This window comes from Anastrepha ludens, chromosome 4, assembly GCF_028408465.1.
Source record: "Anastrepha ludens isolate Willacy chromosome 4, idAnaLude1.1, whole genome shotgun sequence".
Classification (NCBI taxonomy): Eukaryota; Metazoa; Arthropoda; class Insecta; order Diptera; family Tephritidae; genus Anastrepha; species Anastrepha ludens.
This window is the reverse complement of record NC_071500.1, coordinates 48477327-48500431: the sequence shown is the minus strand read 5'-3', so window position 1 is coordinate 48500431 and position 23105 is coordinate 48477327. Positions and strand designations below refer to the sequence as shown.

The following is a 23105-nucleotide window of genomic DNA, read 5'->3' as shown; positions in this document are numbered from 1 at the left end:
TAAACGATTCGTGAAGGCTTGCCAAACCTTACTGAACAGAAATGTCAACACAGTTTGTTATTCTCAGTTGCCAAACTATAGTTAATGATATCGATAGCTCTCATGCAGCGGAAAAAACACCCGATATATGTATTACTACCCACCTTAGTAAATCCCACGTAAATATTTATTATTGAGATCGGAGAAAAACCACGACTACTTTTTGTATAATTTAAGATTAACTGACGTAATTGTAATTGAAGTTCTGATGCTAAAAGCTATTCTTATTGTCTATGTGTTTGTTTGATTCCAAAAACTCACAGCCAGCCCAAATTAAATTTAACTAAAATGTGCGCGTGTATGTGACGTGCTATCCAAACCGAGTTAAGTCCTTCCTCAGTTGTGTTTTATTTAATCTCATTTGCACGAACGAACTTAAAATTGCAATCATCTAAATGGAACGTACCATTTGCTAATTTCCAACTCAATTTTACACTATGAATCTATGATGGCCATTATAAACGATGCTGCATTCGTATGGTTCACTGTTGGGCGTTGGACATTTGGAGAATGCAAATGTTGCCAACTACTAAAGCCTTGCCATATCGTCTAATACTTATCTACTTAATCCACTATGAATGCTGCAATAAAACAACAGCAACAACAATGGCCGTGGCAATGATAACGACTAAAATGCCAACATTTCCATTAAATATTCTTATTACTTCTATGTTGCACAATAACTAAAATAAAACTACTATAACTTTGCCAACAATATATACATATATATTGTAATATATGCACGTGCACACATACTATGTATCTACAAACAACTATTTTACGGATACTAAATGCAAAAATGACGCTACTATTTATTTACTGTTAATGCTTTGGTGTTGCAATTCCATTGCAAATGCTCATGCCACTGATGCTGATGCTGATATGCCAACAACAAACAAAAACTACAAAAGGGGAAAATAAGTAAATCACATTTGTTGTTTTTCCTGACTGGAGGCGTTGGCTTGCAAGCAGTACCGCCTAATCCGGATAATAGTTGGCTACCGGAAAAAGCCTGGACACAGATATTTCGCGCGAGCGATCTCGAAGGGTAAGTTGGTAATGAATTAAGTAAAAGAATATTGAGAACCATCTTCCGAAAAAAATGTAGCCCACTTTAGTTGCCTTACACAGTTATGATTATGTTTTGTCAATTTTTCATATGTCAATTTTGAGACAGAAAAGCTATGAGGTAACACGATAGAAAAATTCGTAAAGAAAAATATTTGGTCTAGGCCAAGAAGATTGCGCCCATCAGAGAGTGCGTGGTCCATAGAAAGTGTGAAAAGAAAATAAATTTCAATTTAAAAATCCATGTTGAAATACATGGCAATCTTTCTTTCCGCACAAGTAAATAACATACGTGGCAACCTTGCGAACAACGTCACATAACAACAACAGATCTATCCACACATGTGTGGCCAAATTAGTTTTAACCGATTGTTACGATTTGTTTCCCGTCTGTGGCTTGCTTAACACACGCACAAATAACGCCCGAATAATCACCAACATAAACAATAATCGCAATCGCCGATAGTGTGACCAGATGATAAAAAAAAGTAAAGCTACATACATAGAACTGGGTGTAATATTGAACTACAAGTAATTGAAAACAAATTATATTTTACATAATTATAATCATCACATTTTAACTAGAAAAAGCTAGCAAAATGTCAAGCAGAAATAAGTAAATCTTTGAGACCAAAGAACAAAAAAAAAAGCTACATCAAGTTACGAAAAAGGTAATCCGGTCAGACTGATGATCAATTGGACAAACTCGCTAAAAGCAAAGTAACGATACCACGATAGGCACAATTATCTACTATATACCATAAATTAGCTTTGCTTAACTTTATCTCAGATACATAATATGTGTAAGTTAACTCTGTCGTTGCCAAGAAGTTGAGTAGCTTCCGTAATACCTTTCAATGCAGTGAGGAACACGGAATCTACCTCAGTGTGTGGTACACAAGGTTCTTCGCTGTACTTCTAGCATTACCTTCGTAAATTTTTTTACTTCATTTTAGTCCCTATTACGTGGCGCTCGTTGGGGGCGTTAAAAGATATCTAGTAGGTAGCTTTTGGAAAAAAGTTCGTAAAATCGGGTCTTTTTTCACTAGTTTTTTAATGTAAAAAATAGGAAATTATTTAAATAAAAGTATGATTCTAGATCCGACGATAGCCATATATGTTATGAATAACATAGTCAAATTTCAAGTGATTCGGTTGAATATTTTTTTTCATCCACGCCGTGTCGAAAAAATCATCTCGAGATAAATAAGTTTAAAGGTTGAGGTACAGGAGTTAGCGGACCACTCGCTACCTAGTTAATGGACTGTAGAAGCTATAATATTCAGAATTTCTGCATGAAAATTTCACAGTAAATTCTTAAAGTACTATACTTTTGAAATATCGAAAAAATAAAACATCGATTTTTTGAAATTTCTAGACCACCGGGTCCTCTTAAGTGACATTCTTTGTGCTCGCCTGATGGATGCGGTGATATTTATTTTATTTAGGAGCAATCCATCAGAAACCAACTGCTTAGAAACATTTCGATTTATCCACCACGAAAGTGTCTACCTCGTTGTATGTAGTCGTATGATGACATAAGGAAGCTCTCAATTGGGAAGACCTACAGTTCTAGGCCGCCTCTCTGATGGTAGAAATACACTGGGAAGTTTGCCAATGCCAACCGCTTCGGCTACAGCGGTTATCATGTTATAATTTCCATTTCCAAATTACACTGTGGTTCTAATGAGGAACACTATTAACTGTCCGATAGCTTTATAAGCAAGAGCTTTTCCTCCAAGTGTTAATACCTCCGAATCTTGTTTTTATGGCTATGTATAAAGTACATTTGTATACCGTAAAGCAAACAAGACTATCGAACATTATACTCAGTACTTTATGATGCTAAACAGTCAGAATTTTTGCCCACTGACCCCATCCGTCTGTTCGTGTCTCACTTCTTTTCTTTGAAGGTCGTATTTATTCATCGATGCGTTTAATTATTCGGAGATCCAATTATCCAATAATTTTTCACTTATATTGTAAAATCACTATTTTGTGTAATTACAGTAGTCACTCTTATGTAATTGGACAGCCTCTCCAATTCAAAGATATACTGGTACAATACACGTTCTATTCAGATTCTCTCCACCTTCAAAATCAAATATTTTTTTATCAATGCTGCCAACCAAACTTTATAGAGAATACTCCGAAATAATTATGAAGAGTACGTGGACGAAAAAATAGAAAACTCGGAATGTAAATTATTTTATTCAAAATAATTCTGAACAAAATTGGAGTTTGCATTTGGAATTTTTAAGACAGGTTTTTGGACAGTTACACGGGGAAACCAATTAACAGAGTCATAGGGGAAAAAATACGTGTATTTTGTTTATTCTATTTTTGCTGGTTAAAATAAGTGGGGAAACCATTTAATCTGATGATGTGGTACAGTAGTAGAAACATATTTTTAAATAACTTCTGATACTTCATTTTCGAAAAGGTGAGATTTAATAAACAACTTTCTGATTAACAACTTACGTTAACGTTCTTCCTCTTCTTGATTGGCACAGTATATGCCGAGTTTTGGCATATCTGGTCGTTTCTTTTTCGTGCTAACCGGCTCCAGTTGAAAACATCGAGCGGGAAGGTTTCTATTCATTCGGACGACATGACCCAGCCAACATAACCGCTGGATATTTATTCGCAGCACTATGTCTATGTCGTCGTAAAGCTCATACAACTCTTTGTTACATCGCCTACGATACTCGCCGTCACCAACGCGCAAAGAACCGAAAATCTTACTCAACATCTTTTTTCAAACACTCCAAGGGGCGCCTCATCGGAGAGAGACAATTGCCTATCTACTGATTGCCTATTTAGTCCAACGTAGCACTTGTTGGCAAGAGAGGTTGTTAAATATGTTACGTTTTGCTATTATATTAAATAAAAAGTAAAATTATGAAAAAAAATTTCGCTGGGAATTCTTAACCTCTCATTCGAGGCAATTTGTAAGAAAACATGATTGCATGACTCGTAAATGAGCAGCTATTCAAGAAATTGTAAAAAACCTTTTTCCTACAAGGAGAGGGAAGAACTTTTAAGGGTAAAATAAAATAAAAATACTATAGCGCCAGTTGTATATGTTTAACTTAATGGAATATCCCATCATCTTCATTACTCAGTCAAGCATTTAAACGCCTAGACCTTGGCAACGAACAAAATATCAACATTATAATTTTCACACAGCTTCCTCTTCTTTTTCTTCATAACTTCTTATCTACGCTTTTTGCAATCAACCTTTTCGCTAAATTGCGGCGAGGCGTACTTAAACTGAAGCATCTTAAAATCAGCATTACTCAACTCAACTGAACTCGACTCGTTCATGGCCATCAATTTGCAAAATGTTCAGCTTACTACAAGTACACAGCGTGTACGTTACACGCAATTGCTAAGATGCACATTAAAAATTAATGCGAATATTACCTACAAAGTAAAGATGGTTGATTGGGGCATTATTCAAAGTCGGTTGTGAATAATTCTTTTTGCATATGCATTTGCTTTAATTCAACCATCAAAATGTGCCGTAATAAATTCAAATTTTATTAATCACTAAACAAAAACGGCTTTGATTCTCCCATTCGCTTTGAACCTACGAACTTCAAGTCAGATTTCATTAGCTGCTATTTTTTTTAATTTTGTGATTTTCTTTTGTCAATGATTACTGTTTCTGGTTAATTTTTACTCATTTATATTTAACAGTTCATATGTTCTGCATACGCACGCATGCAAAAATAGAGTTAGCATCATTACCAAATATTTATTTTATTTTGCTTTATTTTGTAAAAAGATTTATTTTTCTATTTAATTTCCACTCTAAGCGGCTGATTTGAAGCTTAACGCAACACAAAAATTGTTAATGATAAAATGTTAACGTGAGTTAAAGTTTCTGCCGAGCTAAAATAAAATGTATGTATGCAAGTACATACATATGTGCATGTGTGTATTGTATATTAGGGAGAGTGGGAGAATATACGAGGTCCGTTTAATAAGTGTTTGATGGCAGAGGGCATTCCTAAAGGAATTTGTTATGCTGCATCTTTCAAACCACGTCAAAACAAATTTCGGACTGATTGATAGGTTAGTTTGGATTTCTCAGCTATCCGAGGGAGACGGGTTTCGTGATTGTTCCTAAGATGGAAAAAGTTCAGTATCGGTCGTTAATTCGCTTTTTGTTGTCGGATGGGAAAAAATACGAGAAGACAAAGCAAAATTGGATGCTGTCTGTGGGGACGTTTCGCCAACTATGACCACAGTTAGATATTAGTTCAGCGGATTTAAACGCGGGCGAACATCCTCGGAGGATACCGAGAAAATCATACAAAAAGTGCACGACGTGATTCTCGCTGATCGGCAAACGCAAGTGCGCGAAGTAACGGAGGCCACAGGTGTTTCGACGGGAATGACAATTAATATTTTGCATAAAAAGTTGGCGATGAAAAAAACTGTCGGCCCAATGGGTGCCGCGATTGCTCACAAGCAACAACAAGGGGATGCAGCTGTTAACTTCGAAGCCGTGTTTGGAGCAATTAAGACGAAATGCTTGCGTCGAGTTGCCACCGTTGATGCAACCTGGATTCATCATTACACACCAGAAACTAAGCAACAATCAAAGCAATGGGTTTCCGCCGGAGAATCTGCTCCAAAGGCAGTGAAGACAGTCCCATCGGCCGGAAAGTCATCATGGATTTTTTAGAAAAAGGAAGAATGATCACCGGATAATACTACAGTGAGTTATTGGACGGAGACATGGCCGCATTTGCCGAAAAAGAAGCTGCTGTTTCACCACGATAATGCACCAGCACATTCATCCGGAGTTGTCGCCGCCTAACTGCATGAACTGCGTTATACATTGCTGTCGTACCCCCCAGTGTTCACCAGATCTGGCTTCATGAGAATTTTTCTTGGCGGGCGGGAAAAAAATTTATTTTAAACGAGGAAGTCATCGCCGAGGCAGAGGCGTTCGAAAAATCCAATTTTTTGGAGGGTTTAAAAAATGTATAGAGCGTTGGCAGAAGTGTATCTTTCTAAAAGGGGACTATGTTGAAAAAAAAACAAAATTTTTTTTAAATTGTGTCTTCATACGGGTACTTTTTAAGCCCTATAACCGACTTTGCGGCGACTAGTCTACTGGTAACTCTAAACAAAAGCTCAAGCTCTAAAATGGATTTCGAGCCTCCTTATTTGTTATTTAAATTTTTATTTTTTCATTCGTTTCTTATTAAGTTAGTTACAAAATATTTAAAACTAACGAACAATTTGGAGTAAGTTGACATAAGACAAATTAGTATTGGGATACTCTGCTTAAATATTATGGAAATAAATAAACGAGCTCTTCTTGTTTGAATCGACCAGGTCTTTGAAAGAAAAACAACACTTTTTTCTACTTTTAAGAAAAAACAAGCTATTTATAGGAGTTATATTATTTTTTAAATTAAATAATTATGTACCATATTAAATTGAAATTAAAATTAAATTAAAATTAAAATATATACAAAAAAGTATTAGGATAAAAAGCACTAATTCACCATATTTTTGTGTATAATTTTACACTCTGTGACGACAATTTTTTTTTAATTTACTTTTTCTCAGACCTATAAAAAAAATGTATTTGCGCTTAAACTTGCATTCAGGGTCGAAAAGTCAGATTTTCCTAAGTTGAAGCATATACTCGTATTTATTTATTTAAATTTCCATTTCGTTGCTTACAATGGTGTATAAAATGTTAATATCGCATGTCGTAAGGAATGTCCGAGCAAGAAGACAAAATATGAAAGGAATTTGAAATTTTGTATAATTTATATAGTATACATTTTTATTTTCATTTTAAATAGTGTTCCACTTTTTGTTGGCTTGTGTACATAAATATAAGATTACATACAAATAAACTCTTTTCATGCTTGTTTTCAACAAGTAATAAATTATTAAAATCCATTGGGGCTCGGCGAAATGTCTTTACTTCCGTTTTATTTCACCATAAAAAATTCATTATGCATATTTAAAAAAAAAATGGGCAAAAGATAAAGTAATAACTTTTAATTGACATTTGATTTAAAATACACTACAAAAATATTAGTCGTAAAGCTATACTTAAGTCTCTTAACGCACCAATGATCAAAATTCAACTTAAACATAGAAATAAGTCAAAACTGAAAATGTGTTTAAGGACAAGTTTCGCAAGAGAAAAAAATACCCACTAATTAAGAAGATAGAGAGGTAAAATATTTCACAAAAATGTTTCCAGCTTTTTTTACATGGAACACATAATATATCTGGAATTTACCATAGGAATGTGATCTTTGATTCCTCTAAACTAAAATTCAGACACGAACTTTCAAACCACCGATACACGAATCATTTTTTTATCCTTATTCCTATTTCCTATCCTTATTTTTTTTATTTTGTGTTGTAGAGTGTAATTAACCATTCGAAATTCAGTTGCAAATATTATTACTTGTTTTGCTGTTTTCATTTTAATGAGCTGTAATTTCGTCATCTATAGAATGCATTAATATACTCAAGAAAAGTCTAAAACTAATGAGCCACGGGCCATAATTGACACCACAATTGGATTAATGTAAGCAAAATAAATACCAAAAATAAATTCCTTGTAACCAAAATCCATTTTTTCGAAAAAAAAAATAGAAAACAATGAAAAAAATTGATTGAGGATTAATAACTAAAATTAAAAATAAGGAGGCTCGAACTCCATTTTAAAGCTATGAGTCCATTGAATTTTTCGTTCAGAATTACCTACAGAGAAAGCACTTTCCAATCCTAATGGAAATTTATTCATCTTGAATAGACTATAAAGTGGGCTATGGAAATATGGAAAGAGGTTATCTATGAGAAGAAAGTACGAGTACAATTAGATAAATTTGGGCAAATTGCATAGTCTGTATTTACTCAAGGGGTTAGTCTACTACTGAAATTTCAAAAAATCGATTTTATTTTGACTACAAAACATTCATCTGATCTTTAATTCGAGTAATATTTTATGTATGTGCTCAGCTACAATCCAATCGCATTAGATTATTGGTTATTTCATAAATATTTTTGTAGCAAACGACTCTTGTTGGCCTTATATGCGGATGTGCTAAAGTAACTCTACCAAAATTTCTTACCTTTAATTATGTAAGAGACGCATCCATCTAATTATTTATTTTCCATAAGTACAGCAAATTAAACACAAGACGTCTTATAAAATTCAGAATGCTCGCTCATGATCACACTCCACAACGCATTCTTAAAGCCTATGTTTAACAGCACCTATTCACTTGCTTAAGCTAATGGCATCAGACGCCCAATCTTAGCTCATATTATTAAGGCATAATTGTATTATTCTCTTACAATAAATAATAATAATAATATTTACTTGTTTTCTACTCTTCACTTTCTTATTAACATTACAAATCAGCCTGAAAGACTTCTATAAACAATTCACAAAAGACGTTCAACTGTGGAAGAAATATTATGACTTATCATCGCCCGAGGAGCACCCGCTACCGAAACCTTACGATACCGTAGAAGAAATGATATACTTAATTATATTGAAATGTTTGCGACCAGACAAAGTTGTACCCGCCGTAAGGGTAAGTATTACATTTGTAACGGGGAATTTTTTAGGAGGATAGAAATAAAAAATTAATACAGTAGGCATGCTTTGGATTTGTTTTGTTGAAACTATGTCGGTAACCGGTCGTTCCGAACTGGACTGGGACTATTTTCAACAAAACTAACTTTATGTTAACTTCGAAGTTATGGCTCATCACTAAGTACCAGTTACTTTCCGTACCCCACACAAAAAAGTGAAGCTAGGCTGCTTAATGATTGCCATGAAAGGCTCACCCTCCAACAAAAGGTAGTATCTGTACTGCTTATAGATTACTTTTAAGTCCATATGCAGTTTTGAAAAACAGTAACTATTCTGGATGTAATGGGGTTTCGCCGATGGCACAGCCGATGGTCCAATAGCTTCAACTCCTCATCAACTAAGATGCCATACGGGTGTAGTCGAAGAGCTTTTGTCCACATAGAGAACGCCCAGAGGCAGAGATGTTGAGAATGACCTTAGGACGATAAACTCAAAACCCAGATGCTGCACACATCCACGGAACCGGTGGCTTTTGCGGCGTATATAGTACACGACAGCCGAGTATAGTGAGCTGAATTGTCAAAACTGTATGCCTACTTGGAGGTGGCTGATTTTGCATATGTCGCTATCGAAAATTCTGGGCATATTCGGTGCGAAATCCTGCTTACTGCGTTAGTTTTAACTGCTTTGTAAGATTTTATAAAAAAAATTGTTAATTAAAAATTAAAACAAGTTATAGACATAAAAAAACACTCTTTATACACATTTACGTACATTTGTGCAATATATCAGTGTTATAAGTAAAACAAACGCCAACCAATGTGACCTTTTAGAAAGTAAAGTAACAAGTACGAGCATAATCAAACGACAAAGTACAGAGGAGAAACCCTAGAAATGCGAAAGTTATTGCTATTAATAAAACAGTGTTAACATGTGCACAGATTTCTGCCTGCTTGAAATCACGTTTATAAGGGCAATATTACACATACAATACTGAGATTCCTATTACAATTACATAGAGAATGAAAAGCTTTTCACAATTCACGAGTATTCAACCATTCGGAGGGGAAATTTAACACCAACGCACACACCATGGGCTTACGAGGAATACTCATACATATTAAAGTTTCTAACCACAATCGTACAAAGGCAGAATTAAGGGTTCCCCTTACGTCGAAAGAGGTGCGAGCCACACATAATCTAGGAAGAGAATATCCAAAGACTTGCATTAATTTAGAAAACTGCGTCTCTCAGTTATATAATAGAAGCTACCGTTTCCAGAAATTAACCAATTAAGCACTAGAACATGTATCGAATGTTTTTTAAGAACTTGAGAATTTAAAATGATAATATTATACAAAACAGAAATATTGTTTTTAATTATAGTCTGATAAACAATGACATGACTTTCAGTTTATGATGACGGATGGCCGCCGTAGCCGAGTGGGTTGGTGCGTGACTACCACTCGGAAGAGCGTAGGTTTGAATCTGCGTATATTGAACAACAAAATGAAAGAAAAGGTTTTTTCTAATGACGGTCACCCTTCGGCAGGTAATAGCAAATCTCAGAATATATTTCTGCCATGAAAAAGTTCCTCGTAAAAAATATTTGCCGTTCGCAGTCGGCTTAAAATTGTAGGTACCTCCATTTGCGGAAGAACATCAAGACGCACGCCACAAATATAAGGAGGAGCACGGCCAATAATATATATGTTCCCCGCGTCCGATTTTTGAATAAATTTTCTAATAAATCTGACCGTATAGCGTCAAGGGTGACTTCAATATTGCATTAAATGAATTGTTAAGCGAGCTGCATGTTGTAGCCAAATGGTCGATGTTCAGCTGATTAATTTTTGGAAACAAAAATTCAGCCAGCATGACTCAATAGCGCACGCCATTCAGCGTAACGACAGCTCCTTCCTCCCTTCGAAACAAATAGGGGCCGATGGTGACGCCAATGCTCATGAACTGCGTAAACAAAAAAATATCGGGAATTGTTCGCTTAAAAAGCGCCGTTACACATACATAAATCTAAATTTTGCTATAATGTTGGTACAACTGTCCTCTAAAGTGTCGCAGAGTTTGAGCGTGATCTGTCAATTAGCTTGTTTTTGACATTTAATTATATCAGTAAACCGCAGGAGTGCTCTGCGATTTTCACTAATAAAAAAAACATGGGTCTACGAGTGGTATAAAGCTTTTGCAGAGAGCCAAGAAGTCGTGGAAGATTTGCCCCGATCTCGCCCCGATCAACGTCTCCAAGGGATGACAACGTCGACAAAGTCAAGGAAATGGTGTCGGGAAACCATCATTTAAGTTTGAGGGACCTTAGCTTGTGACCTTAGCGTGTCTCACGAATCAACTCGCAACATTTTACACCATCAATTGAGCATGAGACGCGTGGCTACTCTACTCGTTCCAAGAGAGTTGAATTTCTTTCAAAAAATTCATCGGAAGAAGGTGGCTGAAGACATGCTGAGACGTGGGTAAATAAGTTTGACATGCAAACCAGTCAACACAAAAAACCACGTCAAAGTCGGTCAAATGTAAAAGTCATGCTAATTGATTTCTTTGATTGCCATGGTATTGTGCTCTCAGAATTTGTTCCAAATGGTTCTATTGTAAATAATGAATATTATTTGGAAGTTATGCGACGTTTGAGAGAGAATGTAGGAGTGCGTAGGAAACGGCCAAATTTGTGGAAAGAAAACGCATGGGTCTTGCACCATGATAACGCACCGTCTCACAAGGCTTATATTGTGAACATTTGTTTTACCAAAAACTCGTTAAATATAATATTAACGAACAACTACCGTATTCACCGGATTTAGCTCCATGTGACTTTTTCCTTTTCACAAAACTAAAATTTCATTAAGGAGAATTTGCTTACGGAGCTGAAGAAGATCTCGTCAAACGCGTTTAAAAGGTGATTTGATGATTGGACTAATCGTTGACATATGTTTTTGCATCGAATGGGGCCTATGTATTTTGAAGGCGACAAAATAAATTTTGATGATTAAAAAAATTATTAGATGCGCAACTAAGCTTTAGCTGTTTGTCAATAGATGCCGCCAGCAGTGTGTGCTAGTCCACCTGACATAACCTGAACGACATGAACCAAGCTTAGACATATGATAAGCAAACTGCTTCGACATATTAGCGATTTTGTTTTGGTATCATCTTTTGGTTTTGCGAAAATGTCTGATTTTGTGCCCAAAAATCGTAATTTGCGGGAAGTATTGATGTTCCTCCTTCATTCCAAAAAAACGACGGCTGAAGCGCATCGAGAGGTACAAAAAGTTTATGGAGATGGTACTTTCAGTGAAACAACGTGCCGAGATTGGATCCGTTGCTTCAAAGACGGTGATTTTAATGTTGACGACCGTCCGCGTTAAGAAAGACCAAAAACCTTCGAAGACGCTGAATTGAAGGCATTGCTCAATGAGGATCCGTGTCAAACCGAATATTCACGCTGCGAAGGTTATGCTATGTAATTGGTGGGATCAAGTTGGTGTTATTTATGATGAATTGTTAAAACCAAGCGAAACCATCACTGGGGATCGGTATCGACTTCAATTGGTGCGATTGAGTCGAGCACTGTGCGAGAAGTGGCCGCAATACGTGGAGAGGTATGAAAAAATGATTCTACCACATGAGAATGCTTGGCCTCACGTTGCCAAGCCCGTTAAAATCTACCTGGAAGCACTGAAATGGGAAATCCTACTCCACCCGCCATATTCTCCAGATATTGCGCCGTCCGATTATCACCTGTTCCGATCGATGGCACATGGTCTAGCTGACCAACACAGTTCCATCCATATGAAGACATAAAAAAATGGATTGATCCGTCGATAGCCTCAAAAGATGAACAATTTTACCGCGACGGTATACGAGATCTACCAGAAAGATGGGAAAAATTAGTAGCCTGCGATGGGCAATATTTTCAATGATTCACACTTGTAACCATTTTTTCAAAATAAAGTTGTATTTTCATAAAAAAAAAAAACAAAAACAGCGAGAACTTAGTTGCACACTTAATATTTTGCGTTTTATTGAACAATTCCCGGTACTTTCTTGACAGACTGTATATATAGATATATTTTTTAAGTAAATTTCCATAATTTGGAGGAGTTGTTCTGGCGCTAAACGATTGATTACTTGCCAAATCTTACACTGAACACTTTGCCCTTTTCAGCTATCAAACCATTGTTATCGATATCGATAGTTCTCATACAGCTAAAACAGAACACTCGATACATATATAAATTTTTTGTGTTTGCTAACCGATGGCTCCCCATCTTCGATAATTTCGAGCTTCCTCCATTCATTCCCATCCTGCGGACGATGTTTTCACTTAATCTGCATGTAAATTGAACACGTCCATGGTATATTGATTTCATAAAGTTTTGAAATAAATCATCTGCCACTTATTCCTATAGACTAATAATTTATGGAGTCTTGGCAATCTTTTGTCAGAACCATACATACAGTTTTTGAGATATGAGTTACAACGTCATGACAACGAAACCATCATTTCTGAATTCAATGATTTCACTTAGATGTACTATGTATGCTCACATTTCAGATAGTTGTTCCTCGTGCAGGCGATTGCCATTCGATTGATTCGAAAATTGGCACAAGCCCTGACTCTAACTTAGCTCTCATTTTGATAGTAGTAGAGTTTATTGACGCTACAAAATTTCAAGTATTTCCATTGAGAATCCCTTTTTTGTACTATTTTATATGTTTGCATACCCAACTTTCTTGCTTGCCAAGCACTACTTAACCAAAATAACATTAACGCTAACTGTCAACTGCGAAATTGCGAAATTGTGAAATGTCGAACAACAACCGCGCGCTATTTGCCTGTTTGACGTCCATACTCCTACCCAAAATGAGCAGCAACAATTGAACAAAACCCTGTTACATGACCAAATGATGCCAGTTTCTGCATACATATGTACATATTTTGTACTACATACAATATGTACGTGACGTGCGAATGTGATCTGGTCTGAATAGAATTGCATAATGGCGGATGTAGTTAGCAGCATGAATTCGACTTGGCAAGCTAACTAGAGCTAGCACATTTTATAGCCAAATGACTGTCAAGGCTTTCCGTCATTGTATGTATGTTACTGGTACACACTAGAAGAGTGGGAGTCCATAGGATGCGACAAACAATACGTACACCCTGCGGCAAACTATGGCACAACAAGATTTTGACCATTTTGATAATTTTTCTTTGATATTTTTTTAATTTTCATTCATTTTTGATAAAAGTACAGTCTAACAAATAACCATATAAATCCATATTTAAAGTTTAATATACAAATTAGAAAAAATTCCCTACTTTTGCATCTTAATTTCATGGTTTTTAATTAGAATTTGTAGAAAGATATTTCTATGCAGTTTTATATCTTGTAACATTTTAGTATGATGAGATGGAAGTTTAAGTTTTTTCCTTGCTGGTTTTGGGCATTTTCTTCACATAAAAAATAATTGGTGCATTTGCTTTGAAATCAACGGGGTTTTAATTTACGTAAGCTAAAAAAGCTATAAAAACTGCCTATCAGGATTTTTTCTAAAAATTCTAATTAAAAGCCATGGATTTAGTATGAGAAGTTTTGTGAAATTTTTCTGATATAAAATTCTTTGTATACAGGGTCCGGCACTCGAAGTGTAACCAAATGATCTCAAAGTCAATCATTACAAGATCCAAAAGGTGCATAATCTCAGACTCTCTCCTATTGAGAGAGCGAATGAGTTGCTTCGCTTGGCCGAAAGAGCTTAATTTTCGAGCATTGTGTTTTTTGACGAGTACAGTTCTGTGCAAAAAAAACCGGACAGCTAATTTACCCTATTTAAATTTCTATAGCTTGAGTATAAAGCTTCTTGGCGGTAAGTAGCTTTTTTTGTGTATAAATAAAATAGTTTTGAACTAATTTGTATCATAATTTAACCAATAAGTGAAATAGTTGATACGTGGCAAGTGTTAATATCAAAAATATGCCAAGATCGAAGCAAATGGGAGCTGTCGTTAAGGGGCAAATAATTGCACTATCACAGCAAAAATTGTCCGTACGTCACATTGCTGCTAAAGTAGGCTTCAGCAAATCATCTGTTGCCGATTTTTTAAAGAAATTTGGAGCGAAAGAAAAGATCTGGACGACAAAAAAAGACGTCGCCTGCTGAAGACCGGATGATTAAGCGGATGTGTATCCAGGACCGTTTCAAATCTTCGGCAGACATCAGGAAGGAGTTCTTGGATGCAACTGGCGTCGAAATAGATTCATCTACAGTGCGTAGGAGATTGATAAATGCCGGTTTTGTAGGAAGACATCCAGCAAAAAAGCCGTTTTTGAACGAAAAAATGCGTCAAAAACGATACCGAGGGGCCAAAACTCATGAAAACTGGACTGTCGAGCACTGGAAGAATGTGATTTTTTCGGATGAATCCAAGTTTAACCTCTTTGGATCGGATGGTATCCACCATGTGAGGCGCAAATCTGGCGAAAGATATAAAACTGGATGCATACTGCCTACTGTAAGACAGTCAGTTGGTAGAATGGTATGGGGCTGCTTCAGCTATGACGGAACAAAAGCACTGACTCTTATTGATGGTAGGGTGAACGGAGATGCTTACATTTCAATTTTAAATAAGCATTTAATACCTGTCATTGAGGAGCAGTATTCTCTAAGAACGGACGTTATATTTCAGGATGATTCTGCGCCAGGCCACCGATCTCACAAAGTAAGTTATGATTTTTGTTAAATCTCCCGAGTGTTTTGTTTAAATGTCGAATCAAAAAACCAATGATTTATTCCTTATTTGTTGCAGGTAAAAGAATTTATGGAAAAAAACGGAATTGTCCAATTGGAATGGCCGGGTAACAGTCCCGACCTAAACCCAATTGAGAACGTCTGGGCCATTGTAAAGAAGCAGGCAGCTGAAAAAAAGCCGAAGAACAAAACTGACCTGGATAACATTATAATGGACACTTGGCACAACGGTATTTGGGAGGAATTGTTGTAAACCCTGGTTACATCAATGCCGAGACGTATTAAAGCGGTAATTAAGGCGAAAGGCGGTGCGACCAAGTATTAAAACTTCAAATTATAACATTTATAATGAAATAATTGATTTTGTTTTGAATTAATTAGCTTTAAGATTATATAATACGGATAAACTATTAATAAAACATTCGTTATTGACTACGCTAAAACAAATAAAGTATGAAAATATTAAAAACGCGTATGAAATTTATTGATTTTATTTCATACTTTTGTATTAAAAATACAATGGAATATAACCACATTCAAACATATTTGATAAAATCCATACTACTTCAAAAAATGGAGTTTTCAGACTGTCCGGTTTTTTTTGCACAGGACTGTATATTTTCAAAATTGAGCAATTCGTAAACTCCCAAAGCGATAGGGTTTATTTGACCGACCGTTTATACGAGAATTTGAGTCATCGATTGACCACCAGGAGGCAGAACGCGCCAGGTAATGATTTGGGCCGATGCAATCGCTGATGAGAGCTCTCCAATGATTTCATCTAGTCTGGTGTCAAAACAAATCCGCTATATTATTGGCAAGTTTTCTGAAAGTCTGAAGCCATGGGCAGACAAACATTTTGGTGGCAGTCCGTGGACGTTTCAACGGGACTCGCCACCATCTCACAAAGCTCGAGTGAACCAAGAATGGCTAAAAAGCAACGTTCCGAATTTCATAACGTCCACACAATGGCTCTCAAGTTCACCAGACGCAAATCCGATGGATTGTTCTCTTTGGGCCATTTTTGAGAGCAAGGTCCGAACTGAAAGAGTCATCAGTCCCGAGGCGCTGAGAAAAGCCATTGTCCGCGAGTGGGTCAAAATACCTGCAAGTCACATTCGAACAGCCTGCGATTCGTTTCTGTGCCGTCTGAAGGCCATTCATTGAAGGCAAAAGGTGGTCATATAGATCAAAAGTAAATTGATTCTTAATTTTGTATTATTTTCACTAATTTTTTACTTTGAATTGAGTAAAAGTAATTTTCCACACTAAATTCATGGCCCTTTTAACTGGTTACACTTCGATTGCCGGACCCATTTTGAAATTGGGTTATTATTGTTATTTCAATTCCTTCGACATCATGCAAGCTGGAGCCAAGATAGACTTCACAGATAGTCAAGCTGCTATACATATATAATTGGTTCTTGCAGCCTTTATTTTGTATCTGATCGAGGTCATCCTCATATTTGTGTTGTGCCTCTTGCTGTTTTCCATAAGTGAAGGGACCTTCAGTTTTAAGCCGACTCCGAACGGCAGGTTTTGCTTTGTGAGAAGCTTTCTCATGGCAGAAATAAACTCGAAGGTTTGCCAATGCCTACGGAGGGTCGACCATTATTAAAAATAATATGTTCTATCATTTGGTGTTTCATCCCCGGAGATTCAAACCTACGCATTTCCGAATGGTAGTCACGCATCAACCCATTTGAGGAAATCTGCTCAGTGGATGGTGCGATGGCACTCTAATATATATTCCAGGCATTAGAAACCTCGAGGGCAACGAAAAGGTGGATTGGTTGGCTAGGCTAGGAAGTAGAAACAGTAGATGTTCCCTTCAGCCGGATTAAGGCGAAACTAGACTCTCACTACTACAGCATTGCAAGAGGACGTGAAATTAGATGAGTAGAGAAACAGAAAGCACGGCGAAACAGATTACTATCTAACCCTGATTCACAGCAGACATGGTGGCTTTCTTTCGTACCTCAACCGTTTTAATCCAACAGATAACTCCAGCTGCCCTGAGTGCCTCAGCGAAGTGACTTTTCACTGCGCCAGATTATATGAAGAGCGCTTCGAGCTCATAAATGGCCTCGGCGTCGTCGCCACATGTTGAACTCGAAAGAGAAATAGGAAGCAGTAAAAAAGTTTGCAGCAAGGATAGTAATAGAACTCCGAAACTTAGATTGAGACGTAAAGCAGAAGCAAAGCGAATGCGACCGATCTAGAAACAGACCAACAGAGACGTCATACAAATAAGACATTTTGAAACAGATCTCCTGTGGGGATGACTGTATTCACGAATAGGCAACAAGCACGAACGCGTTAGGTAAAGTCCCAAGATGAGCCCAAACAGGCGACAAGTCGATATTGCTGCTTTCCGATGCCCCATTGGTCAAAAAGAAATCGATAGCATATAACCTCAATATGCAATTAGGAGAGGAGCCTGGACGCAGGTACCTGGTGTGCCTGGAAGGCATAAACAAGGTGTGGCGGCACCTTTGATGATGTTTCTGACATTTTCGATTTTAATATCCTCTGAAAAAATTAAAAAAGTGGACGATGGAAGGACCTGCCAACCTGTTTAATGTCTAGGAAGATATGATATGATTATAACGCATCGACCCGGCAGCTCAAAACAAACCGCGGTTCTTACAAGGTTGGGGAAGCTGGGGAAGCACGCGACGCTGGTTAAACATACACTACAATATATGTATGTCATAGTTGTGGAGAAGTAGGGATGAAGCAAGCTGATTTCACTATCTTTGCAATCGTCCTGGCTTTCGGCAAAAAATTCATCAGCAACATTGAAGATATTTTAGGATTGGAATTGATGCCTTTTTTTTACTTTCTAAACACAATGAATTTCTACGAGAGTGGAAACATCAATCTTGAAAACTCAATGACGCAGAGGATTTTGGACAAATATAATGAAAATTCAAATAACAAAAAAGCAAAAACAAAAAAAAATAGACCTAACTGGTCAAAATGTTGATGTGCTATCAATTTGTCGAGGGGTATACATATGACACTAGCCAAACTTATTTTCATTCATATGCATACTTGCAAATACGTGCAAACTGTACACATATAAAAGCATGTATGTATATGCTTTTAAAAAGTTTAATTTTTATTTTAAAATTTTTCCTACTCTTAGCATTTCTTCTATCATCAAAAAATCCATTTTACAGACATTCATTACGAACAACATGGACCAATCATTTGTGGAGCCACCACTCTTCGATTTAAACGCTTCATTTGCTGACAGTTCGCCAAGAATCCCATTGGTATTCCTGCTCTCGCCTGGCTCTGATCCAATGGCCAGTCTATTCATGTATGCCAGGCAGCGTAACATGTATGACAAGTAAGTTAATTAACTCTTGTGGGCGCACCGCATTGCACACCACCAAACAACGAACCAGTCAATAGTATTGAAATACGAAGGAACAAAGTTAAAATCAAGCGGTTGAGCAACACAAAACTTACTCGCAGTTATTAGTAGATACATACATATATGCAATAATAGTAAAAATGTAATAAAATAAATATCAAGAAACTCGCTGGGTACTTGCTGACATGCAAACATATACTAGGTTGTTCAATAAGTTTTGAGATCCGATGAGAGAAACACAATTCTATGATTTGAAATTGATTCCAATTGATTTCAATTTTCCAATGAGATTCCAACACATGAATTCCATCCCGGAAATGAAAATCTGGAAGCGCTGCAAAAAGAAGCTAAACCTCATCATTTTATGACGCTTTCCACGCATGAATTTTGCTAGGAAACAGATGAAAGCCGCTAGGGGCTAAATTTGGTGAGTACGGTGGATGCTCCAACAATTCGAAATTTATTTCATGAATTTTAGTCATTGTCAAAATTCACTTGTGACAAGTTGCATTTTTTCACAAATTTTTTCCTTCAGTTGGTCTAAGAGTTAACTACAATAATATTCAGATTTTATTGTTGTACCAGTTTACAAGCAATCCCTAAATCCAATCCAAACAAAATTTCCTTTCGCTTCCCAAAAAACTGATGCTAACACCTTTTTTGCGGATTTCTTGGCACAAACTCGTTTCGGAGTCGAAGAACCAGGTTCACACCACTCTTTTGTCTCCTGTTTTGATTCAGGATCATGATGATACATCCAAATCTCATCCGTAGTAATGAATCGACTCGCAAAATCGAATTTATCCATTCGAAAAAGCTCTAAATGTTGCTGAAAAAGTCGCATTCGAATGTGTCTTTGCTCCCTTGTCCGCGAATGTTGTTTTCATTGCGCCAGAGATTTCTGGAACCCAATACTTCGGTCAAAATATTACTTGCACTGCCAAATAAGATGCTTAGGGCTTCTTTCACATCTCTTTCCGTCACTGGACGACTCTCCAATACGATATTCTGTAATTTTTCTAGGAATTTTGGTGTTATTGCTGGCTTTGGACGTCTTTGACGTGGATCGTCTTCAAGGCTTGTACAACCACGTTTATCTTCAGCAACCCATCTTTTTACTGCACAAATTGATGGCGAAAAGTCTTTATACATTTTTAACATTCGTTAATAAATTTTCTTTGCCTTTAAAACTTCCAAAAATAAATCACTGCACGATCCTTGATTTTTTCCATTCTACAAAAAAGGAATGAATTGAAAGATTCAACTTAAAGTTGCGTTCATAGGAATAGTGTACCCACATAACAAAAAAAATCTAGGCTAGTAGCAAAGCCCTCTCTTATCGAGCCAAAAACTTATTGAACAACCTAGTATGCTTTGGTGGCTGTCAACATAATAACCGAAAATATCGTTTGATCATGCACCAACTTGTAAGATATTCATTGCTTGTATAGGTGCTTTCCATTTCAATTCCACCGGGCTATTTGGGTCAGGTTCTTCGATTTCGATGTAACTCAAATATGTTGCTCTCTGGTCAAAATAATGAGATACGTATTTTTTTGTTCGCCCGAAAAAAATTTTTTTCAAGAGTTATTGGCAATTTTGTTTTTCGGCTCAAAATCGATTTTTTTAATTACATAAGAATTTTTTTTTTAAATGCTCATAACTTAGTCAAAAATGAACCCATTTTAATGATTCTAGGTTCAAAATGATCGTCATTACATACACGAACGACTTCATGTAGAAACAATTGCAAAAAAGTAGTTGAAGATTTTTTATTTTGCAAAAAAATATTGCCATCGCTTTTTTCCTAATAGAGTATAGATCTCATTTGCGCAAATAGCGAAGTGTACTTAACCGTTTTAACAGTTTATACTTGCTGATTATTTGCTTCATTTGCGTCATTAAGGTGGAAGAATGCTTACGAATTCTGCGTAGGTGCCTAGGGAAATCAATGTACATTTTAGCTCGAGGTGCTTAAGATATCCTGCGAGTAACGGCCTACAAAAACAGGTGCGTGAGTAAGTTCAGACTAATTGCATATGAAGGATATGCAAGGTGAGGTCATCATGAGATATCAATAAGATCGGATAACTAGTTTCTTTCAGAAGTGATGATTTACCTTTACATAAAACTGTGTGTCCTCACAAGGGTTAAAGACAGTACACATTCACACATTATAGCTACTACAAAATTGTGAGTGCTAAGAAACGTTGACGTACATAGATGCATATGTATGTAATCGCAATGAAGGCTTGGGCGTTCCTGTGCTTGTCCTCAAATTACTATAGAAAACTTAGTGCCAGCAACCGGAAACCAACTTTTCTGTCCAATATCCAACGAGTTGTTAGCTAGTTTTTACTCTACTCATGCGAGCAGTAATAAGTACGCGTTTCATCAACAACTCCCCTTCGGCGTATTATTGATGTTCCTTTTTACTGCTGCTCCATTTCCACAATGTACAATGGCAATACAGACATCAGACATACAACTAAGTATTTGTCATTTTTCGTTTTTCAAGTAAAAAAAAGTTTATGAAATTGTAATTAAATCCAAGTTCGTTTACGTGTAGTGATTAAACCTTTTTTCTCTGTCTAATCGTCAACTTCTCATCTTCACGTTCCACTAATACTGAATAATGCACTCAATTTTTAATTGCTTGTCATGATTGTCAACAGCAAAACGAGCAATCAATTATAGTGAGTATAAGAGTATATGAATGCGTCTCAAATTCTTATTAAACTACTATTGTACCCGCGCACTTTTGATCAAGAATATCGTGATATAACGGTTGTATGTAGCAGCATAAAGTAATCGTGATAGATATCGATACTTATATGTATATATGTATGCATAAGTAGATACCAAAATGCTTAAGATGGCTAATGCAGTCGATTTAGGTGCGCATGAGAATTCGATACACGTATCACTTTTTCTCAATGTAGGCTGGTATTGAAAATGAGCGAAATAACAGTCATTTAAAAAAAAAAATAATGCTCTGTTAAAAATAAAGCAAAACTACTCAAATTTGATACGAATCATAAACCCACAGAAATAAATTCGAAGCAAGTAAACGACTGAAAAATGGGGTGTACCACGCTGAGCTTGATCCGTGTATTACTCTCCACCTCAGTTAAATCTTCTTCTACTTCTTCATCTTTATTGTAGGAGAAGATCCTGTTTTTTAAACAAAAAAATTTCAATACGTCATTGTTTTTTAAAACAAAAATATTATTATTTCGTCATTCCATCCGGGATTCAGACGTCCAACACTCGTTCCAACGCTTTGGTGGCTTTCCTGGAAGTTGTGGTGTTTTACGTTGACCTTTCATCACAATCTTTGCCAAACGATCGCCTCCCATTTGCTTTACATGCTGGTTCCATTCTATGCTTCTCTTCCGGCTCCATTTTACTACGTACGGCATTTCGAACATCTCTCGTATCTCCTCGTTTTGTTTAAGAGTTAAATCTCACATCCATGTTATCGAGATCGGATAAAACCCATGCCCATTTTTTGTGATAAGACTAAATTATAAAAATCAGGGAAAATACGGCCGTTTACAGGTATCTCTCCCCTTAATACCTCAAAATAATTTTCAAATGTGCGAGTATGAAATTACAACAATAACATACATTTAGCTGATGAAATGAAAGCAGAGCACCAACATCCATTAACTTTTAGATATCTATCTACATACGAATATATAAGTACAACATTTCATTTTTCAGAACAAAAACTATTTCGTTGGGTCAAGGTCAAGGTCCACGAGCAGAGAAAATGATTTTGGAAGCGAATCGTTACGGTCATTGGGTTGTTTTACAAAACTGTCACGTAGCTGTCAGTTGGATGGGCGAATTAGAGCGCATTTGCAATGATACCACATTGGCCGAGTCAGCACACCCTGATTATAGGCTATGGTGCACCTCGTATCCAAGCAATGTATTCCCAGTGTCAGTGCTGCAGAATTCGGTGAAGATGACAAATGAGCCACCAAAAGGACTTAAGGCGAACATGTTAAGGTCGTTCAATTCTGATCCTTTGGTACGCGATAAGTTCTTTACGAATGCATTTTTATATTCGGATATGGCAAGTAAATGCTGGCTGCGCGGCGTTTTCGCCTTGGTATTCTTCCACGCTGTTGTGCAGGAGCGACGTGAATTTGGGCCACTTGGTTGGAATATACCATACGAGTTCAGTGAAGCGGATTTGAAGTAAGTGAGGCCAATAAGTCAAGTGAA

At 36.6% G+C, this 23105-nt stretch overlaps 1 protein-coding gene across 1 annotated transcript in view; it reads left to right on the top strand.

The window, feature by feature from the left end:
- The window catches only part of LOC128862224 (dynein axonemal heavy chain 3), a 279729-nt gene that overhangs the window by 242275 nt on the left and 14349 nt on the right, over positions 1-23105 (top strand). Inside the window, exons 56-59 of the mRNA XM_054100729.1 lie at positions 951-1087; positions 8525-8699; positions 18670-18842; positions 22596-23078. Of these exons, the coding sequence (XP_053956704.1) occupies positions 951-1087; positions 8525-8699; positions 18670-18842; positions 22596-23078 (968 nt within the window). The remainder of the gene's footprint in view (positions 1-950; positions 1088-8524; positions 8700-18669; positions 18843-22595; positions 23079-23105) is intronic.